The 20,889-nt window shown below is 47.3% G+C and overlaps 1 protein-coding gene across 1 annotated transcript in view; it reads left to right on the top strand.

Annotated features, from left to right (window-relative positions):
* Positions 1-1,502: 1,502 nt before the first annotated feature.
* PREX1 (phosphatidylinositol-3,4,5-trisphosphate dependent Rac exchange factor 1) overlaps positions 1,503-20,889 on the top strand; it is a 75,951-nt gene continuing 56,564 nt past the window's right edge. Inside the window, exon 1 of the mRNA XM_069952704.1 lies at positions 1,503-2,500. Within this exon, the coding sequence (XP_069808805.1) occupies positions 2,354-2,500 (147 nt within the window). The 5' untranslated portion in view covers positions 1,503-2,353. The remainder of the gene's footprint in view (positions 2,501-20,889) is intronic.

Raw genomic sequence — 20,889 nt, 5'->3', positions numbered from 1 at the left:
GATAAATGTCTAAGCCCCGTAACACCCTAAAAAAGTAAAATATGTTTATGACTTTCTTTTTTTAGAAGCAGAGAATTTCAAAGTTCATAAAATGCTAATTTTTTTAATTTTTCATGATATTTTAATGTTTTTCACAAAAAACACAAAGTAGTGACCAAATTTTCCCACTAACATAAAGTGCCATATGTGACGAAAAAACAATCTCAGCATCACTAGCATATGTTAAAGCATGACTGAGCTATAAGCGCATAAAGTGAGACAGGTCAGATTTAGAAAAATTAGCCTGGTTAGGAGCCTCAAAAGGATTCAGGAAGGCACCAGGAAAGTATCAGGATTTCCTTACAGTAATCATTTTTTGCCTTCAGAAAATGTCTGATCGGGGAAAAAAAAGGGTTTTCTGTATTGTCTAGTATGCCAATATATATCACAAGTACCATGCCACCATCTCTTGTACTGTGTCATGGTATCCCCTTTGTGTACCGGGCCATTTATCAAGGCTTATAATCATGATACAATGTCTTATCTGTGTCCGTGATTTATAAGTGACGAGTTGGTAATACTGCAGGTTACAGCTCTAGATATTTAAAAACCATCCATCCTGGGTATTTGACTTTTCTCCATAGAGAGGGGTCAACATCTAAATTTAGACTTATCAGGCTCCAAGGGCTCTTCTTTTGGATATCCAGGATCATGTAGGACATTAGGGAGAAGCTGCTGAGCCAGTGTGATAAATACTCCCCTGGTGTCTGACCGGCCACTTATGAAGGAGCAGGAGGCGGAGTCTGTCCTGGTAAGAGTTGTTGGATGTTGATGGCTAATAGGTTTTGGTAAATGAGTGAGGTCTTAAAGCTCAGTGGTGGAGTTAGTAAGAAACTGGGTTGAGTCTGGAGAAGTCCAGGGTATTCCCTCTCTTGTGGGTTGGATAGTCAGAAAGCTGAGAGAGAGGCCAAGAGAGGAGGTTATAGAAATAAACTGGTTATAGAAATAAACTGGAGGCTGGTGGGAGATTGGGTTGTCAATAGGGATGTTAAAATCACCCGAGATGACAGCAGGAACATCAGAAGATATCCAAGACTATCCAAGATATCCAAGACTGGGCATGGAGGTGCTACCAGTTCTGGTCTATAGCTGCTGTACACATGACCCAGCAGCAGGGGGCAGAGTGTTTCCAGCATTCTATAGTAGCTATGATTTGACTCCATGCTATTACTACACTCTTTCAGGCTCCTGATCCTGGACCTACCCCAAGGGGTAACGGGGACAAGGCAGATCTGGGGGTGCATCTACAGAAAAAGGGGGGCAGGAGCCTCCTGACAGAATATGGTTTAATACGGTGGTAAAGCTCGTGTGTTTGCCGGTGCTTGGTCCTTACACCGTACTTCACGGAGAAAAGTATGGGGGGCATGAGTGATGGATTATTGGGGTGCACGTGAAGGGGCGTGATCTGACCCCTGGGTGGGGTTGGGGGTGGCGACCACACATCTGAGATCGCTGACCACAAACTGTGGGTCCTGTGCGGTACCGGACCCTCCGCTCCCAGCACGGCGACCCTGCCCATCATCGTGCGATAGGAAGTGCAGAGATACAATGTAGCGGAGCTGAGAGCCACAATAGGCTGAGGAGCCCCGCCACCCTCCCCCATCCTGTATTGTGCGCTCTGCCTGAACACAAGGCGCTCCCAGCAGCAGCACCGGGGAACCGTGAGCCTGGGAGCAGCAGCACCGGGGAACCGTGAGCCTGGGAGCAGCAGCACCGGGGAACCGTGAGCCTGGGAGCAGCAGCACCGGGGAACCGAGAGCCTGGGAGCTGCACCGGGGAACCGAGAGCCTGGGAGCTGCACCGGGGAACCGAGAGCCTGACAGCACCGGGGAACCGAGAGCCTGACAGCAGCTGCACCGGGGAACCGAGAGCCTGGCAGCAGCTGCACCGGGGAACCGACAGCCTGGGAGCTGCACCGGGGAACCGACAGCCTGGGAGCTGCACCGGGGAACCGAGAGCCTGGGAGCTGCACCGGGGAACCGAGAGCCGGGGAGCCGAGAGCCTGACAGCACCGGGGAACCGAGAGCCTGACAGCAGCTGCACCGGGGAACCGAGAGCCTGGCAGCAGCTGCACCGGGGAACCGAGAGCCTGGGAACACCAGCAACGGAGAGCCTGGCAGCAGCACCGGGGAGCGGAGAGCCTGGCAGCAGCAGGAGCACCGGGCATCACGAGGGCGCATGGCTCGGACATCGCTGTAAACTTTCCCCGGGGCTGACCGCACAGAGCCCGAGCAACGGACGATGCTTTCCCCGGTGCAGCAGAGCTGAGACTGCACTGAGCGGCGCCGTATACTGAGCCCGGTCACAAACCGACATGGAAGCCGAGGAGCCGGTCAGCAGCGGTGGGGACAGCGGCAGCAGCAAGGACTCGGAGCGGCAGCTCAGGCTCCGGGTGTGCGTCCTCAATGAGATCCTGAGCACGGAGCGGGACTATGTGGGGACCCTCCGCTTTCTGCAGTCGGTAAGTAGCGGCACATGGCCTTTGTGTTTGCTCTATATGTGTGCACCGTCCTGCAACCTGATCTCCCTGGGTATGTGTGCACCGTCCTGCAACCTGACCTCCCTGGGTATGTGTGCACCGTCCTGCAACCTGACCTCCCTGGGTATGTGTGCACCGTCCTGCAACCTGACCTCCCTGGGTATGTGTGCACCGTCCTGCAACCTGACCTCCCTGGGTATGTGTGCACCGTCCTGCAACCTGACCTCCCTGGGTATGTGTGCACCGTCCTGCAACCTGACCTCCCTGGGTATGTGTGCACCGTCCTGCAACCTGACCTCCCTGGGTATGTGTGCACCGTCCTGCAACCTAACCTCCCTGGGTATGTGTGCACCGTCCTGCAACCTGACCTCCCTGGGTATGTGTGCACCGTCCTGCAACCTGACCTCCCTGGGTATGTGTGCACCGTCCTGCAACCTGACCTCCCTGGGTTTGTGTGCACCGTCCTGCAACCTGACCTCCCTGGGTATGTGTGCACCGTCCTGCAACCTGACCTCCCTGGGTATGTGTGCACCGTCCTGCAACCTGACCTCTGTATGCATGCTTCCTCCTGCAAGCCGATTGCTCTGAATGCATGCACCCTTAAGCAAGCAGAACACTCTGTATGTATGCACGGTCCCTCCTGCAACATGAACACTGTATGAACACAACCTCCTGCAGCCTGGACGCTCTGTATGCGTGCTTCCTCCTGCAACCTGGAAACTCTGTATGCACGCAGTGTCCTGCAGCCTGAACTCCCGGTATGCGCGCTCTGTCCTGCAGCCTGGGCTCCCTGTGTGTGCACGCTCTGTCCTGCAGCCTGGGCTCCCTGTGTGGGCGCGCTCTGTCCTGCAGCCTGGGCTCCCTGTGTGGGCGCGCTCTGTCCTGCAGCCTGGGCTCCCTGTATGCGTGCGCCGTCCTGCAGCCTGGGCTCCCTGTATGCGTGCGCCGTCCTGCAGCCTGGGCTCCCTGTATGCGTGCGCCGTCCTGCAGCCTGGGCTCCCTGTATGCGTGCGCCGTCCTGCAGCCTGGGCTCCCTGTATGCGTGCGCCATCCTGCAGCCTGAGCTCTTTGGGACACATTTATCACGCCACAGAAAAGGGGAGGAAGTGTGGCCTCCTTCCAAACCTTGTTTATCAAGGTTTTCATCTGGAAACAGGTGTAAATCATCCAAAAATCTACACCTGCCCCAAAGCAGATTACATTTTTCCGCAATTCATGCGCCTAAGGCAGGTCCCGCTGGATTCACTAAGAGGTACTTCTTAGTTAATCTGGGTGGGTAATTGGGGGCGGGGGCTGATCGCCGGGCTCTATTCATTCTCTATGGAGCCGCCATGAAGAGCTGTGTGCTCTACTCTGCTCTCTCAAGTGGCTCCATTTATTCCCTATTGAGCTGCTGGAGACAGCCGAATGGGACAAGTTAGTTTAAAGGGAATGTACCATCAGGCCCGGGCTGAAGCACTGGAGGCGGCCTGACCCACCCTCAGTGGGAGGAAACCACCGCCCCTCTATGATTGATTCTAATGGAGCTGTTTCATAGAGGGGCAGGGGTTTCCTCCCACTGGGGGTGGGTGCACTGCTGAAGCACTGGAGGTGGGCCGGCCTGCCTCCAGTGGGAGGAAACCCCGCCCCTCTATGACGCGGCTCCATTGATTCTAATGGAGCCACGACATAGAGGGGAGGGAATTCCCTCCCACTGGGGGCTGGGCGGCTCGCCTCCAGTGCTTAAGCCCCGGCCTGGTACCCGTGGATAGACCGGCGTTGTACACGGAAACAGGACTTCCCCCTGACGGCGCTGTTCTATCCGTGGGTGATCTTAAAGAGGATGTACCTGATGGAAGATCCTCCTTAAGGTTCCTTTTACACACACAAATATCTGACAATTTTTTTTAAACCAAAGCCAGGAATGAATTATATATAGAAAAAAAGTCATAAAGGAAAGACTGGTGTCTATCCTCTTTTCAAGTCCATGCCTGGCTTTGGCTTAAAAAATCTGTCAGATAAATTAATAAAGTCAAAGCAAATGCAGCACTCGTGTAACAGGTGTAGTGGTGCCAAGCGGTAAATACCACTACCAATACCACCACTACCAATACCACCAATGCAGACAGATACCGCAGCACTCCAGAGATAAGCTTCAAAAAGACGTGTTTATTTCCGCAAACCGCAGATAACCATCAGATAGCTGTGTGTGTAAAAGGACCCTAAGTTGGAATACCCCTTTAATAAATGTCCCCCTTTTTATGTATACAACCTGAACTTTGTAGCTGGGTTCACATGTTGGGTCTCTCTGTTGCAGGCTCCCTTAACAATATGAGGCAAAATAGTGCAGTATGCTACACCATGCTCGATACCATAGTGAAAACTCAACAAACATCATTAAAGTCAAAGGGGTCTGTCAGGCGCCACTGGTGTCTATCATGAAATAAATCCTTTTGCACAAAAAATTATTCTTCTCTGAGGGCCAGTTGATACGGAGTGCGTAATCCCCCCAGCCTCTGTCTCATACGGGCCGTCTATGGGAGGGCTCGCACGCATCCTCCCTCCGTACAGAGAAAGGAGGCGCACAAGCCTTCCCATAGACTACCTGTATAACATGGAGGCTGGCACCTCTCCGTCGTGGAATTTTGCTAGTTTTACTCCATATGAACTGGCCCTAAGTGTGCTCCGTGCTGCAACTGAAACTATTTGTGCTCTATGAAGCAATCTGAACTCTTTGGCTTAGATATATCAAATTGGCAAGAACTGTCTGATTTTTTTTCTAGAGCAACCAATGACAACCTGGCTTTCATTTGTCAGATAGTTCTGGTGAAACAAAGTCTGAGCTGTAATTGGTTGCAATGGGCTGGTCAGTTTTTGTCACAAACAGACTGTTAAATCTGGGCCTGTGTTCATGTGCACCCTCCTACATCTTGGACTCTTGAGTGCATAGCTGTGTAACCTAAACTCTCTATATGTGTGTTTTCCATTGTGTTGTGCAACTAAAAATGTATGTGTGCTCCATCCTGCAACTTGAACACCTGGCCCAGATTTATTAGGCGGTTGCTGCAACATTTTAGTGCATATTAAGTAAGACACATTTACTAATCTAAGCGCACAGAAAGAACAGAAACTGCTCTTCATCTAGTGAGGGGTGGAACTTATCTGGAAAGGGACGTGACATGGGCAGATAAGAGCGTGTACTGAATTGTGATGTCATGTGGTTTCTATGCAGTTTTGGCCTAAAGTAAACCAGAAAAAAAGAATTGGTCTACAGTTGTGGCCAAATGTGTTAGGACTGACACAAATTTGGGTTTTCACAAAGTTTGCCCATTTGGTTTTTATCAGGGCTGTAGGGTCAAAGCTAGTTTTGGCTGGAGTTGGAAAAAAAAATGTACAAACTCCATTTTTAATCAAGTTATCTTAGGAATTTTGTAAATGTTACTCATCAATATATTTTATGTTCTATCAATCTTCGGACCTTTCCTCCATATATCAGTAAAAAAGCACTGGCCCTATTAGAGAGGGGTGGTCGGGGAAAAGTTGGCAATTGCTATTTGGCCATTGTGTGTGTGGGAGATCTGTGCTGTTCTCTTCCTGGGTGCTGGATGATATGAGCAGCAATGTAATATGAAGATAGCCTGTCTAATATATAGAAGGAGGAGGGAAAAGCCATAAGCAGTGTAGCAGTAACCTTTGTTTTCAATGTAGTGTTTTCTCTCTGGGAGAAGATTGTGTGTTGTGTGTGCGTGTGCTATGGCTGCAGCAGGCTGTGTGTGTGTGTGCACGCGCGCGCTCTATGGATGCATCAGGCTGTGTGTGTGTGTGCTATGGATGCATCAGGCTGTGTGTGCAGACTATGGCTGCAGCAGGCTGTGTGTTTGTGTGTGCCCACGTTATGGTTGCAGCAGGCTGTTTGTGTACGCTATGGCTGCAGCAGGCTGTGTGTGTTATGGCTGCAGCAGGCTGTGTGTGCTATAGCTGCAGCAGGCTGTGTGTGTGTGCTATAGCTGCAGCAGGCTGTGTGTGCGTGCTATGGCTGCAGCAGGCTGTGTGTTTGTGTGTATGCTATGGCTGCAGCAGGCTGTGTGTGTGTGTGCGTGCTATGGCTGCACCAGACTGTGTGTTTGTGTGTATGCTATGGCTGCAGCAGGCTGTGTGTGTGTGTGTGTGTGTGTGTGTATGCTATGGCTGCAGCAGGCTGTGTGTGTGTGTGTGTGTGTGTACACGCTATCGCTGCAGCAGGCTGTGTGTGTGTGTTATGGCTGCAGCAGGCTGTGTGTGTGTGTGCGTGTTATGGCTTCAGCAGGCTGTGAGTGTGCGTTATGGCTGCAGCAGGCTGTGAGTGTGTGTGCTATGGCTGCAGCAAGCTGTGTGTGTGTGTGTGTGCTATGGCTGCAGCAGGCTGTGTGTGTTTGTGCTATGGCTGCAGCAGGCTGTGTGTGTGCTATGGCTGCAGCAAGCTGTGTGTGTGTGTGCTATGGCTGCAGCAAGCTGTGTGTGTGTGTGTGCTATGGCTGCAGCAGGCTGTGTGTGTGTGCTATGGCTGCAGTAGGCTATGTGTGTGTGCTATGGCTGCAGTAGGCTGTGTGTGTGTGCTATGGCTGCAGTAGGCTGCGTGTGTATGCTATGGCTGCAGCAGGCTATGTGTGTGTTAGTGGGAGAAAGGCAGACATTATCGGTATTCTGGGCAATAGTGGAAAATCCAGGTGGAACAAGGGGTGGTAGGGTAATAAAGATGTCCATTTTACCTGTTCCCATGCCCCCGCAGTGCAGGGTCACGGCTCATGGTCCCCCACCGGGCTGCCAATCCTGTGATGTCACTGCCCCACTCAGAAATGCCTACTCAGCCAATCAGTGAGTGAGGCGGGGCACAGTTGTAGTCACTGAATGGCTGGTAGTGTCTATGGGGCCATGATGATTCAAAAGTGCAGACTTGGACAGAGCTGCTAAATTTAGGCCTATGGTTGACCTTCTATATCACAGGGATCTGGCATTGTTAGCAGTGTTTCTTTGTGTATGTTTAATAGTTAGTTAGAAACAGAGGTTTGTCAGCAGGAAAAGACCACCTGCTCCGTCTAGTCTAGCTCTGAGTTGTTCAGGACATGGAGGCTGGAGACTGGCTGCATCCACTGCACACACTGGAGAAGCTGCTTTATATCTTTCCTTATTCCCTCAGAAGTCGCCCCAGGATCATGTAGGACATTAGGGAGAAGCTGCTGAGCTGAGTCTGCTGAGTCTGTCCCTGATAAAATCAAGAGTCTGCGTTTGAGTCGGAGCTGCGGTTTACCAACTCCACATCCCTGATTTTTATAGGGGCTGTCTGCATTTTCTTTGAATGAAGAGTGAACAGAAATAATGCAATAAATTGCATTGTCAGGACTTGTCAGCAGCTATCTTCTGGCTAAGGTAAAGGCAGTGTACAGCAAGGCTTCTTACCATGAATCAGAACATATAACTCTTATTTTAGTTTGTCGCTCCAGTGCTGAGATTTAAGCTTTACAATTTTAAAATGAATGTACCATCACCAGGACTGAATTATATATTTTTTTGCAGTACCTGCTCGTCGCTCACATGAGGATCCCAGTGGCACGGTCCTTTTTTCGAAATGCTGCTCTATTTCCCACGCTCAGTGCTGTTTTCTGCTTGAGCACTGGGGACAGGCCTCGTGCCCCCTGATGTGACGATAACCCAGTGTGTACACTCCTCCTCACATCCTTACCCATGTATGTCCACTCCTCATTTTATAACCTGAGCCCAGTGTGTACGCTTCTCCTCACATCCTGACCCGTGTGTGTCCAATTTTTTTTTTCTATGACCTGAGCCCAGTGTGTGTGCTCTTGCTCAAATCCCGGACCGTGTGTGTGTGTGTGTGTGTGTGTGTGTGTCCACCGTCCATTCTATGACCTGAGGAAAGTTTGTGCTGCTTCTCACATCCTGATCACTGTGTGTGTCCACTGTCCATTCTATGACCTGAGCCCAGTGTCTGCACTCCTCCTTACATCCTGACCCCTGAATGTGTCCACAATCCATCGTATCACCTGAGCCCAGTGTATGCGCTCCGTCTGGCATTCTGTACACTACCCCACAGCTTGTATCTTTGCTGCTTCCTGTATGCTTAGGCCTTATTCAGACATCTGCATAAGTTCTCAGTGTTTGCAGATCCACAGATATAGAGTACTTTGTAATCCATTGTCCCCTTTGGTGCAATTCACACATCCTGTATTTTTGCAGGTCCTTAATCCACGGCGTAAAAAAAAAAAAAGTGTTTGAATGCCCTCCGCCATTGCAGAGGGATACTCCGAAAGAAGTCTATGCGGGCCTCTGAATTCTGCAGACACCACCTTAGCACTGCACAAAACACTCTGATTGCGTCGCAATTCTGTGACATCACCATTTAAGTGGTGCTGAGACTAAAATTCATCCTCGTTAATATGGCCCTAAACTCCTGTCTTAACAACACGACTGGTCCCTGAACTTGTAGTGTTGGTGTGTGTGCCGCTGCCCTTGTGTCTTGCTGTTTATGGGTTGTGTGTAAAGAGCTTTGCTCGGGGTCCGTAACTGAATTAAAGAGACAGAACAAGGGCTCTTGTGAAGTCTGCAGGATTGTGCGATCTTTCCTCCGTTTGTGAACTGTGAGGTCACTAGAGATTCAAAGTAATCTGTCACTTTATACAGCCGCAGCTGGGGTGCTGTCTAATTAACCCCAGTAGTGCTGAAATAGTCAGGGTCTATGCTTAGTAATGAAGGAGTTATTTCTTTGTCCAATTACTCCAATGAGAGACAACATCTTGGGGTAGGTCATTATAACTTTCAAAATTAGAGAATGTGATATTACACATGTTTACAATTTGCATTAATTATTTTTTAGTTCTCATGCTATAAAACAAAGCTATTCTTACTGTATCCAGGTTCAGTCTCCTGAAGGCTGCTATATAACAGCTATACTTACTGTATCCAGTTCCAGTCTCCGAAAGGCAGCTATATAACAGCTATACTTACTGTATCCAGGTCCAGTCTCCTGAAGGCAGCTATATAACAGCTGTACTTACTGTATCCAGGTCCAGTCTCCTGAAGGCTGCTATATAACAGTTATACTTACTGTATCCAGGTCCAGTTTCCTGAAGGCAGCTATATAAAAGCTATACTTACTGTATCCAGGTCCAGTCTCCTGAAGGCAGCTATATAACAGCTATACTTACTGTATCCAGGTCCAGTCTCCTGAAGGCAGCTATATAACAGCTATACTTACTGTATCCAGTTCCAGTCTCCGAAAGGCAGCTATATAACAGCTATACTTACTGTATCCAAGTCCAGTCTCCTGAAGGCAGCTATATAACAGCTGTACTTACTGTATCCAGGTCCAGTCTCCTGAAGGCTGCTATATAACAGCTATACTTACTGTATCCAGGTCCAGTCTCCTGAAGGCAGCTATATAACAGCTATACTTACTGTATCCAGGTCCAGTCTCCTGAAGGCAGCTATATAACAGCTCTACTTACTGTATCCAATTCCAGTCTCCTGAAGGCAGCTATATAACAGCTGTACTTACTGTATCCAGGTCCAGTCTCCTGAAGGCAGCTATATAACAGCTATACTTACTGTATCCAGGTCCAGTCTCCTGAAGGCAGCTATATAACAGCTATACTTACTGTATCCAGGTCCAGTCTCCTGAAAACTGCTATATAACAGCTGTACTAACTGTATCCAGGTCCAGTCTCCTGAAGGCAGCTATATAACAGCTATACTTACTGTATCCAGTTCCAGTCTCCGAAAGGCAGCTATATAACAGCTGTACTTACTGTATCCAGGTCCAGTCTCCTGAAGGCTGCTATATAACAGCTATACTTACTGTATCCAGGTCCAGTCTCCTGAAGGCTGCTATATAGCTGCAGTTGAAGAGAGAGCAGCTCATGGAATAGAAGTATGGGATGAATTGTTGTCTCACCATGGGCAGCAACGTATGAAAAGTTATGAGTGGAATACCCCTTTAAGATTAAGATTGAAAATATTCATTGTGACTAAGGGTCCCATTACACTGAAAGATAATCGTGCACAAATTGTTATATCTTTTGAATTTAAGCAAAATATTTTTGTGTGTAAGCAGGCAAAGATTAATGTGGTTAATCGTATCTATAGTATACTAACTGTTGTAATTACGATTACAACAAATTTTTGTCCTTCTGTGTATTATGGCGAATGATTTCAGGTCAGTCACAAAAGCCCAATGTGCGAAAGTTAATCGAAGACTACACAGAATTGGACTGTAAGAGGGGCCCAGTGTTTTACCATTCAGCCATATGCCCTGCAGTCATCCCACTGCTTGTTACTGTCCAGGCTGGGGTAAGGGGCATCTTGGTGAATATATACGTTGAATCTGCACATTTTTTAATTTAAGATTGTCCTCCCCTTCATACTCGAATTGTCTTCACAAGTGAAACAGCCAGCACTGTGGTGAAATAACCTTTCTTGCCTAAGACGGATCAGGACTTCCTGTGTGAGTTAAGGGCAGCAAGCGTAGACTTTCTTCTACTTAGGCCTTGTATCAGATGAGTGGAAAGATTCAAGTACATCTCAATAAATCAAAAAGTCATTTGTTTTACCTAATTCAATTAAATAAAGAAATACCTTTATTATATAGTGTCATTACAAACAGAGGGAACTTTTTTTTTTTTTTAGTGTTTCTTTTTGTTAATGTTGTTGATTATGGTTACAGCCAAAGAAAAACCCAAGAACTGTAAAAAAAAAAAAATATATATATATATATATATATATATGTACAGAAATGCACTCAATACTCAAGACTCCTTTTCAATGAATGACTGCATCAGACCGGCGTGGCATGGAGGTGATCAGCCTGTGGCACTGCAAAGGTGTTATGGAAGCCCAGGTTGGTTTATTAGCCACCTTCAGTTTATCTGCTTTGTTGGCTCGGGTGTCTCTCTTCTTCCTCTATAGATTCTTTATGGTGTTAAAGTCAGGCGAGTTTGCTGGCCTATCAAGCCCAGTGATACTGTTGTCAGTGAACAAGGTATTGGTACTTTTGGCAGCGTGGACAGGTGCCAAGCCCTGCTGGAAAATCAAAATTCCATATCCAATATTTCCTGGTCAGTGGCTGTGCTGACTTTGGTCTTGATAAAACACAGTGGACCAGAGGACATGGCTTCCCAAACCATTATTAATTGTGGAAACTTCAGACTAGATCTCAAGCAGCTTGGATTGTGCCTCTCTACTCTTCCTCCTGGCTTTGAGACCTTGATTTCCAAATGAAATGCAAAGTTTACTTTCATCTGAAAACACTGCAGAGCACCAGTCTAGTTCACCTTTTTCTTCCACACTTTTACCTATTACTTAAAGTGTAAATAAGTGCCAGTCTGCTAGATCGGTGTTCGTTTACTAAGCAATTACACGGGCCGACTATCGGGTCAACTTGATGCCCAATAATTTTAGATCTGGACCTAAAGAAACGCTTCGGCCAATTTGCTCTGTTTGTAATGAGTCTATAATATAGGGGTTTCACTTTTTGAATTGAGTTACTGAAAAAAAAAAAAAAACTTTTTGATATTGTAGTTTATTGAGATGCCCCACTTTTGGTAAGAGTTCCATAGTATAGCCACAAATCCCATTACAATGGTTACATGGGAGTCCAAATGGCTAACTGCTGCTGACTGCTTTATAGCTTAGCAAGACCCTGCCCCCTCCTCCTCTGTCCCTGCAGATTTTAGTCAGACTCTGCAGACCCTTCTCCTCCTAGACTGTCTCTGTGGGCTCTTCTTCTCCTCTTTGACTGTCTCCATGAACCCTCCTCCTCCTAGACTGTCCCTGCAGACCCTCCTCCTCCTAGTCTGTCCCAGCAGACATTTATCCTCCTTCTCCTGGACTGTCACTCTGGACCTTCTTCCTCCTTCTCCTTCTGGACTTTCTACCCTCCTCTTCCTCCTCCTTCTACGGGACTGTCTCTGCAGATCCTCCTCAGCCTCCTTCTTCTTCTAGACTGTGCTCCCTGACCTATTTCATTCTTCTCCTGGTCTCCACAGACCGTACTCTTTCTGGACGGTACCTATGGACGCTGCTAGTCATAGACTGTCTTGTTTCATGTGACATCTTGTTATCCGACTATGTGGGTTCCAGTTGTATCTCGTAAATTCTCTTTATGTCCCCCTCTGTCATCTGCCCGCATGTAATCCATGGATATCTCTGTAAATTAGTATTATATTACAGGCCATATAATGATGCAATATTCAGTGTGATTATCCTCTTGAGATGCCACTGACATGTTATAAAGGGGGAGGGAGGTAAGGTTTTTGGTGTTCACTGTGCTTGGTACAAGAGACGAGTGATGTGTAAAGAGGTGTCTGCACCTTTAGGCTGGGTTCACACTATGTATATTTCAGGCAGTATTTGGTCCTCATGTCAGGTCCTCATAGCAACCAAAACCAGGAGTGGATTGAAAACACAGAAAGGATCTGTTCACACAATGTTGAAACTGAGTGGATGGCCGCCATATAACAGTAAATAACGGCCATTATTTCAATACCACAGCCGTTGTTTTAAAATAACAGCAAATATTTGCCATTAAATGATGGCCATCCACTCAATTACAACATTATGTGAACATAGCCTTTCTGTGTTTTCAATCCACTCCTGGTTTTGGTTGCTATACAGCCTCACAAATACAGCCTCAAATATACATAGTGTGAACCCAGCCTTAAGATGGTTCCCTGCATGGTGTTTACGGTCCTGAACCTGGCTTGGCTTCTTCTCCCACTGCCTGTTTATCTCGTATTTAAAGCTGCCTCGCCCAAGTGGCACAGGGCCCTGCAGACTAAAGCAAGGAGCACACTTGCGGTTTCTGTTTCACCAAACTCCCAGATCTAAAAACAGACAAAAATAAGTTACGTTTCTGAATCACAGCGACCCAAGAGAGAGACCCACCCTCAGCAGAGAAACCATAGCCACCGGGTGCTTCAGTCTCCAGCTGCCGTGTAGCTGAGTTCCATCACTGGTTATTAGTGACAGGATTTTCCCCTTTCATAGCTGATATGGACTATCCTTACTTCTCACCCTTTGTGTTGTGTCCCCTGCCCTGTGTGCTTTCCTCCTTACCCTGTAAACACATATATGACGTCTAATGTTGCAGAGCTGTAGATATCTGAGCTCGAGGGCCACCTCCTGAAGGGGATGTCTTGGTATGTGTCATCCCTTGGACCCTCAGTAATTACCATTAGGAAATAGTGGTCCCAGCGCCACTTCTGTCCCCCTCTAATCTGAATGCGTATAGTCTAAATATGACGACACAGAGGACCTGCTCTGTGGAAATTATTGACTCTCCTCCTCGATGTTAGTTAGATTACCACCGTCATGAAGGGATACAGAGATTACCAGGACAATTTACTAGTTCGAGTATCAAGTGTAATGTGAAATTTACACTAACGGCTGTTCTAGGATTATATTATCATAATGAGCAAGAGTGGTGTGCAATGTGCATATAGCCAAGCACTAGGACAGGGATGGGGAACCTTCAGCCCTCCAGCTGTTGCAAAACTACAATTCCCATCATGCCTGTACAACCAGAGTTAAAGCTTTGGAATGCTTTCCACTGCAAACCCACGGTGATGCCAAACACTAATCCATACGATACCTGTCTTGGATGTGCATAGGAATAAACCTGGAGACCTTCAGGCAGCAACAAGAAGAAAACTTTCCAGCACAAAGTCCATAAAAGGCTGATCTTTTATTTTTAAATCCAGATAAAATCACATGGGTGATAAAAAAAACCCTCACTCTAGATGCGTTTCGGCCTAAACAAGTCTAGTGTGAAGCTATTTATTTATTACCCATGTTATTTTATCTGGATTCTACAATAAAGATCAGCCTTTTATGGACTTTGTGCTGAATAGTTTTCTCGTTAAAGAGTCACTGTCGTGTTCTTGTTTTTTCCGGAAATCAAAAGTCCAAGCGATTTTAAGAAACTTTGTAATTGGGTTTACTAGGCAAATATGCCATTATCTGTATTTAAAAAGACTTTCCCCAGGTCCCCCCCCCCACACACACACACACTCTCTGTCATCCACTGCCCATTATCAAGAAATCACGTCTTGTTTAACCCCTTAACGACACCGGGCGTATATTTACGCCCTGTGGTCACCTCAGGGATATCAGAGGGGGGCCGCGAGGTGCGGCATGTAGCCCGAGACTCATCTCATTGATCTATGCTGTAGAACTATACAGCATAGATCTCAATGAGAGATCAGTGTGCTTATACTAGAAGTTCCCCAGGGGAGCTTTTAGTATTTATGTTAAAAATCACCCCCTTTTCCCATGTTATAACTAAAAATAAATAAACATATATTTAGTATCGCCGTGTGCGTAATCGCCCGAACTATTAATTTATCACATTCCTGATCTCACACGGTAAACGGCGTAAGCGCCCAAAAATCCCAAAGTGCCAAGTTGCGCATTTTTGGTCGCATTAAATCCCGAAAAAAAATTATAATAAAAAGCGATAAAAAAGTCGTATATGCGCAATCAAGGTACCGATAGGAAGAACACTTCATGGCACAAAAAAATGACACCTGACACAGCCCCATAGACCAAAAGATAAAAGCGCTATAAGCCTGGGAATGGAGCGATTTGAAGGAACATATATTTGTTAACAATGGATTGAATTTTTTACAAGCCATCAGATAAAATTAAAGTTAAACATGTTATATATCGTTGTAATTGTAACGACTTGAGGAACATATATAACCAGTCAGTTTTACCCCAGGGCGGACGGTGTTAAAACAAATACCCTCCAAATAAAAGAAATGCGTTTTTTATTTTTTTACAATTTCACCACACTTAGAATTTTTTTGTGGTTTTGCAGTGTACTTTATGAAAAAATACAGCCTGTCATTGCAAAGTACAATTAGTGGTGCTAAAAATAAGGGCTCATGTGGGTTTCGAGGTGAAAAAAAGTGCTATGGCCTTTTAAGCACAAGGAGGAAAAAAAAAACGAAAGTGCAAAAATTCTAATTGGCCCCGTCTTTAAGGGGTTAAATCAGACGTGCCCTGTTTAATCTATGGAGAAGGCAGGAGGGAGATTAATCACCAGCAGAGAACAAAGGATTACACAGTGGGACCTGTGTGAAAGCCGCTATTCAGAGGTTAAAGAGGTCGGTGCTGACTTCAGAGGAGATAGCCTGGTGATGTAGCTGTAAATTAACTCTTTGTTGTCCTGTTTTGGTGCCTCGTGTCCCTCCTTCCCTCTCCATAGACAACCATCAAGACGGGGGAGAGGCTTCAAACTGCTTTTTCATGATAAAAATTAAACCCAATTACAAAGTTTATTAAAATCGCCTGTACTATATTATTCTATAGGAAGCCAGTTATCTATTTTCAGGAGTTTGGTCACCCGCAAGCCTCCTGTGCCACAGTCTAGGAGGGTATCTGTGCTAACCGTTGAGCTGGAAGATATCTCTTGGCTTTTTGTGGGTCTCTCCTGGCCTCAGTGGTGGTCTGTCATGAAGGCCGGAGTGTCCCCTCTGCGAGGCCTCCGCTGTCACGCGTCTGACGCTCTCTAATGACTTTCACAGATAAGAAAATCTGCGTAATGCTAGATGCTGCACAGCTCCCTTCTCTGTGTTTTTCCAGCTCTGCCTCCAGGTTTTAGTGTCTGGTTCTGCTTTATCCCATTGCATCATATACTGGAGTCTGGAGATCAGAGCTGGACCAATCCCAGGGGGCACTGAGCCTGGACAAAAGGTGCCAGGCCACACGATCTAAGGTTAGCCCTTACTGTCTGCAGAAGGTTGTGTTCTTGGTAATAATACAGCAAACTTTGTGCAGTCTAGCCTGTAGCTTTCTTCGTAATATGCGCCCACTGCCTGTAACCTGCTGCCATAATGTGTGCCCACTGCCTGTAGCCTCCTATATAATGTGCGCCCACCGCCTGTAACCTGCTGCCATAATGTGTGCCCACTGCCTGTAGCCTCCTATATAATGTGTGCCCACCGCCTGTAGCCTCCTATATAATGTGCGCCCACCGCCTGTAACCTGCTGCCATAATGTGTGCCCACTGCCTGTAGCCTCCTATATAATGTGTGCCCACCACCTGTAGCCTCCTATATAATGTGTGCCCTACCACCTGTGACCTGTGTGTGTCCACCACCTGTTACCTGCTGCCATAATGTGCGCCCACTGCCTGTCGCCTCCTATATAATGTGTGCCCACCACCTGTAGCCTCCTATATAATGTGTGCCCTACCACCTGTGACCTGTGTGTGTCCACCACCTGTTACCTGCTGCCATAATGTGTGCCTACTGCCTGTAGCTTCCTATATAATGTGCACCCACCGCCTATAGCCTCCTGTATAATGTGCGCCCACTGCCTGTAGCCTCCTATATAATGTGCGCCCACCGCCTGTAGCCTCCTGTATAATGTGTGCCCACCGCCTGTAGCCTCCTATATAATGTGCGCCCACCGCCTGTAGCCTCCTGTATAATGTGTGCCCACCGCCTGTAGCCTTCTATATAATGTGCACCCACCGCCTATAGCCTCCTGTATAATGTGCACCCACCGCCTGTAGCCTCCTGTATAATGTGCGCCCACCGCCTGTAGCCTCCTGTATAATGTGCGCCCACCGCCTGTAGCCTCCTGTATAATGTGCGCCCACTGCCTGTAGCCTCCTGTATAATGTGCGCCCACCGCCTGTAGCCTCCTGTATAATGTGTGCCCACCGCCTGTAGCCTCCTGTATAATGTGTGCCCACCGCCTGTAGCCTCCTATATAATGTGTGCCCACCGCCTGTAGCCTCCTATATAATGTGTGCCCACCGCCTGTAGCCTCCTATATAATGTGTGCCCACCGCCTGTAGCCTCCTATATAATGTGTGCCCACCGCCTGTAGCCTCCTATATAATGTGCGCCCACCGCCTGTAGCCTCCTGTATAATGTGCACCCACCGCCTGTAGCCTCCTGTATAATGTGCGCCCACTGCCTGTAGCCTCCTGTATAATGTGCGCCCACCGCCTGTAGCCTCCTGTATAATGTGTGCCCACCGCCTGTAGCCTCCTGTATAATGTGCGCCCACCGCCTGTAGCCTCCTGTATAATGTGCGCCCACCGCCTGTAGCCTCCTGTATAATGTGTGCCCACCGCCTGTAGCCTCCTATATAATGTGCGTCCACTGCCTGTAGCCTACTACACAATGTGTGCCCACTGCCTGTAGCCTACTATATAATGTGCACCCACTGCCTGTAGCCTACTCTATAATGTGCACCCACCGCCTGTAGCCTCCTACCATAATGTGCGCCCACCGCTTGTAACCTCAGGTATAGGCCTAAAATATAAAATGTCTATTAAATGTCACTAAGTATGGAAGTGCCCTGGGGGGGGGGCAGGTCTGGATGACACAAGCAGGTACTGAGGGCAGCACTCTCTATCTCTACCATACATGAGTGCCCTACCTGGACCTGTGCCACAACCAGATAAAAGGTAGGTCAGCAGGGGCACCAGATCTGGTTACAGACTCCACAGAAAGAAAACTTCTGTTCTCCATTGTATTTAACCTGCTATAAGGCAGTGGGATCTAACCCAGGACCTACAGGGATGTCATCTGGAGACAGGGTTATTGTTGCATACCCTATGCAATGCCTACACTTCCCTCAGAGTGGGGACCAGTATCTCTTCCAAAGTTGCTACTAGATACTCGTCACCTCATCTTGAGGCTCTTTGTACTGTACAGAGACACTGTTTATAGTCACCAGCCCTTGAAGCATCGGGAGCACATATGGCTCTCACCAACTCTTCTGCACAAGAGAATTCCCAGTCATAACACCGCACATTGCTGGATGTGTAGTATGGAGAATAGAGGAGAACCATCCTGTCTGATGCTCCCAGAAACTGGGGCACCGGCAGTAGCCTAGACCTGCGTGATCTCCACATTGTGCCAGTTTTCTTTCAGTGTTTGGTATAATAAGCCCAGGCATCATACAGCTATAACACCTTCACTAATCTGAGAGCTCATGGAGGTACTTCACCTCTTCAGGACGCTTCAAGATCTCTCTAGGTTAATGGCCAGGTCTAATCTGAGGTTTGCTGAGACTTGTGCGGTCAGCATCTTCTTAGTAATCGTAAATGATTTATCATGATTCCACTATCTGCAGCAGAACAAGAAGCTTCTGTGCCCCTATGCAGAATCCTTAACAGGGTCTTCCTGCCAGTTATTACGTGGTTTCCAGTATGGCTGGCTGCCTCCTGGGGTGTGACTGCAGGTTTACATCTTTGCTTCACTGCTTCTTGCTTTACTGCTGCAGTCATTTGGTATAATACCCAGTAATATACATTGCGGGTAGATGGGAGGTATCTGAGCTGTGTATGTTCACTAAGTCTCATAAGAAGAAAGTAGACATAGTGATGCAATTACATTACCCCCAGAACCTCTAGATTGCATCAAAACAAGTGTTAAAACCTTTCTATGTCCTCCCATCCTCTGCCACTTCTCCACCTGCTGGTTCTCACCCATGCCCTGCCCTGCTGCCCCCCTCTCCCGTATCTTCCCTCCTGCCTTGGCCTCTCCTGCATCTTTTCCTTGCTCGCCTCTCCCACACCACCCTGTTTATGTCCTTGGCCTCTCCGGCATCTTATCCCCCTACCTCTGCCTCTCCCGCGTCTTCCATCCCTCGTTGCCCTCTCCCATCTAAAGGCATTATTCCATGGAACAATTATCGTTCATAAACTCGCTCCGACTGCTCGTTACAATAATCGCTTAGTGGAATTGGTGTAAACGAGCGAACGACAAAGGCGAAATTGTTATATTGTATTCAAAATTGTTTTTCAGCATGTCGAAAAAAAATCGTTGGTCTTTGAAAGATAATTCGCTAATCGGTTCGTAAAATTAGAAATCTTTCAGTCGTTCGTAAAAAGGTTTAAAAAAGTAGGTGTGTTGTATGGTCATGATCACCCCGGTGAATGTTTTAAACCACCATGTAACGACCGCAAAATAATCGTTACACTACATATATCTGGTTAACTAACGCCAGAGATGGTATCAGTATTTTCACAGTATATCGCCCAGTCCTACTATGTACACACAGGAGGGGGGGGGACAGGTCTCTCTCTCTCTCTCTCATATATATATATATATATATATATATATATATATATATATATATATATATATATATATATATATATATATATATATATATATATATATATATATATACACACACACAGGAGGAGGGGGGACAGATCTATCTATCTATACATACACAGGAGGGGCAGGCCTCTACTACGTATACACACAGTAGGAGGGGGGACTGGTCTATCGGTCTATCTATATATACACAGGAGGGACAGGCCTCTACTACATATACACACAGGAGGAGGGGGGGACAGGTCTATCTATACATACACTGGAGGGACAGGTCTCACTGCATCAGGGTGTGGCGCTCCCCATGCTCAGTGCCCGTGTCTTGGGGCCCGGTAGGGCGATAATCTGGATCTTCGGACTGTAGTGTTGGAGCTTATCCCAGGCCCAAGACGGGAAGGGCATACTCAGGGCATACCTGGGGAGACTCTCTGACATGCTGGAGTCCCTGTGTGCTGTGCTGCACATACAGCACACCATCCTGTGCAGCAGGGAGATAGAGAAATACTGCAGATAACGTCCTGGCAAAGTTGAGGTCGGTTAACAAACGCCAGAGACTGTATCAGTATTTTTGAGATATATAGCCCAGCCCTAGTATAAAGTTTATTATTTTACACTTAAAGTGACACTGTCACCCCCTTTGTGCATTCTGACATCTCTACACAGGTGTAAAGGGTAAATTTAGCGTTTTTCATACCTTATTTTATATCATACGTCATGGTGTTTGTTTAAGTAAAAAGTGTCCTTTTATCAACTGCAGATTGTGTTAAGTGGTCGTGGCCTCGTGGCATTAGCGCCACTTAGCCCCGCCCACAACGACACAGTTGGCCCCACCCCTTGACAGCCATTGGTTGCCCGCCGTAAAGGGGGTGGGGTCTAGACCTTTCGGCCAGCCTGTTCCAATGGCCGTCGAGGGGGCGGGGCCAACTGTGGTGTTGTGGGAGGGGCTAAGCGGCGCTAATGCTGTGAGGCCCTGCCCACTTAACACCATCTGCAGTTGATAAAAGATGACTTTTTACTTGAACAAGCACCATGACGTTTGTTATGAAATAAGGTATGAAAAACGCTAAATTTACCCTTTACATCTGTGTAGAGATGTCACTTTAAGGCAAGGGCTGCACTAACATCGATAACAAGATTATATATACAGTCATTGCCGCACTATATTCAAGCTGTGTAATAGGACTGTAAGCTACTGCCGATCTAGCAGATCAGCGCTCGGTTATCTTGAATATCTGCTGTGTAATACGGCCCTCGGCCCTG

Source organism: Dendropsophus ebraccatus, chromosome 14, assembly GCF_027789765.1.
Source record: "Dendropsophus ebraccatus isolate aDenEbr1 chromosome 14, aDenEbr1.pat, whole genome shotgun sequence".
Classification (NCBI taxonomy): Eukaryota; Metazoa; Chordata; class Amphibia; order Anura; family Hylidae; genus Dendropsophus; species Dendropsophus ebraccatus.
This window is presented reverse-complemented; position numbering and strand designations above follow the sequence as displayed.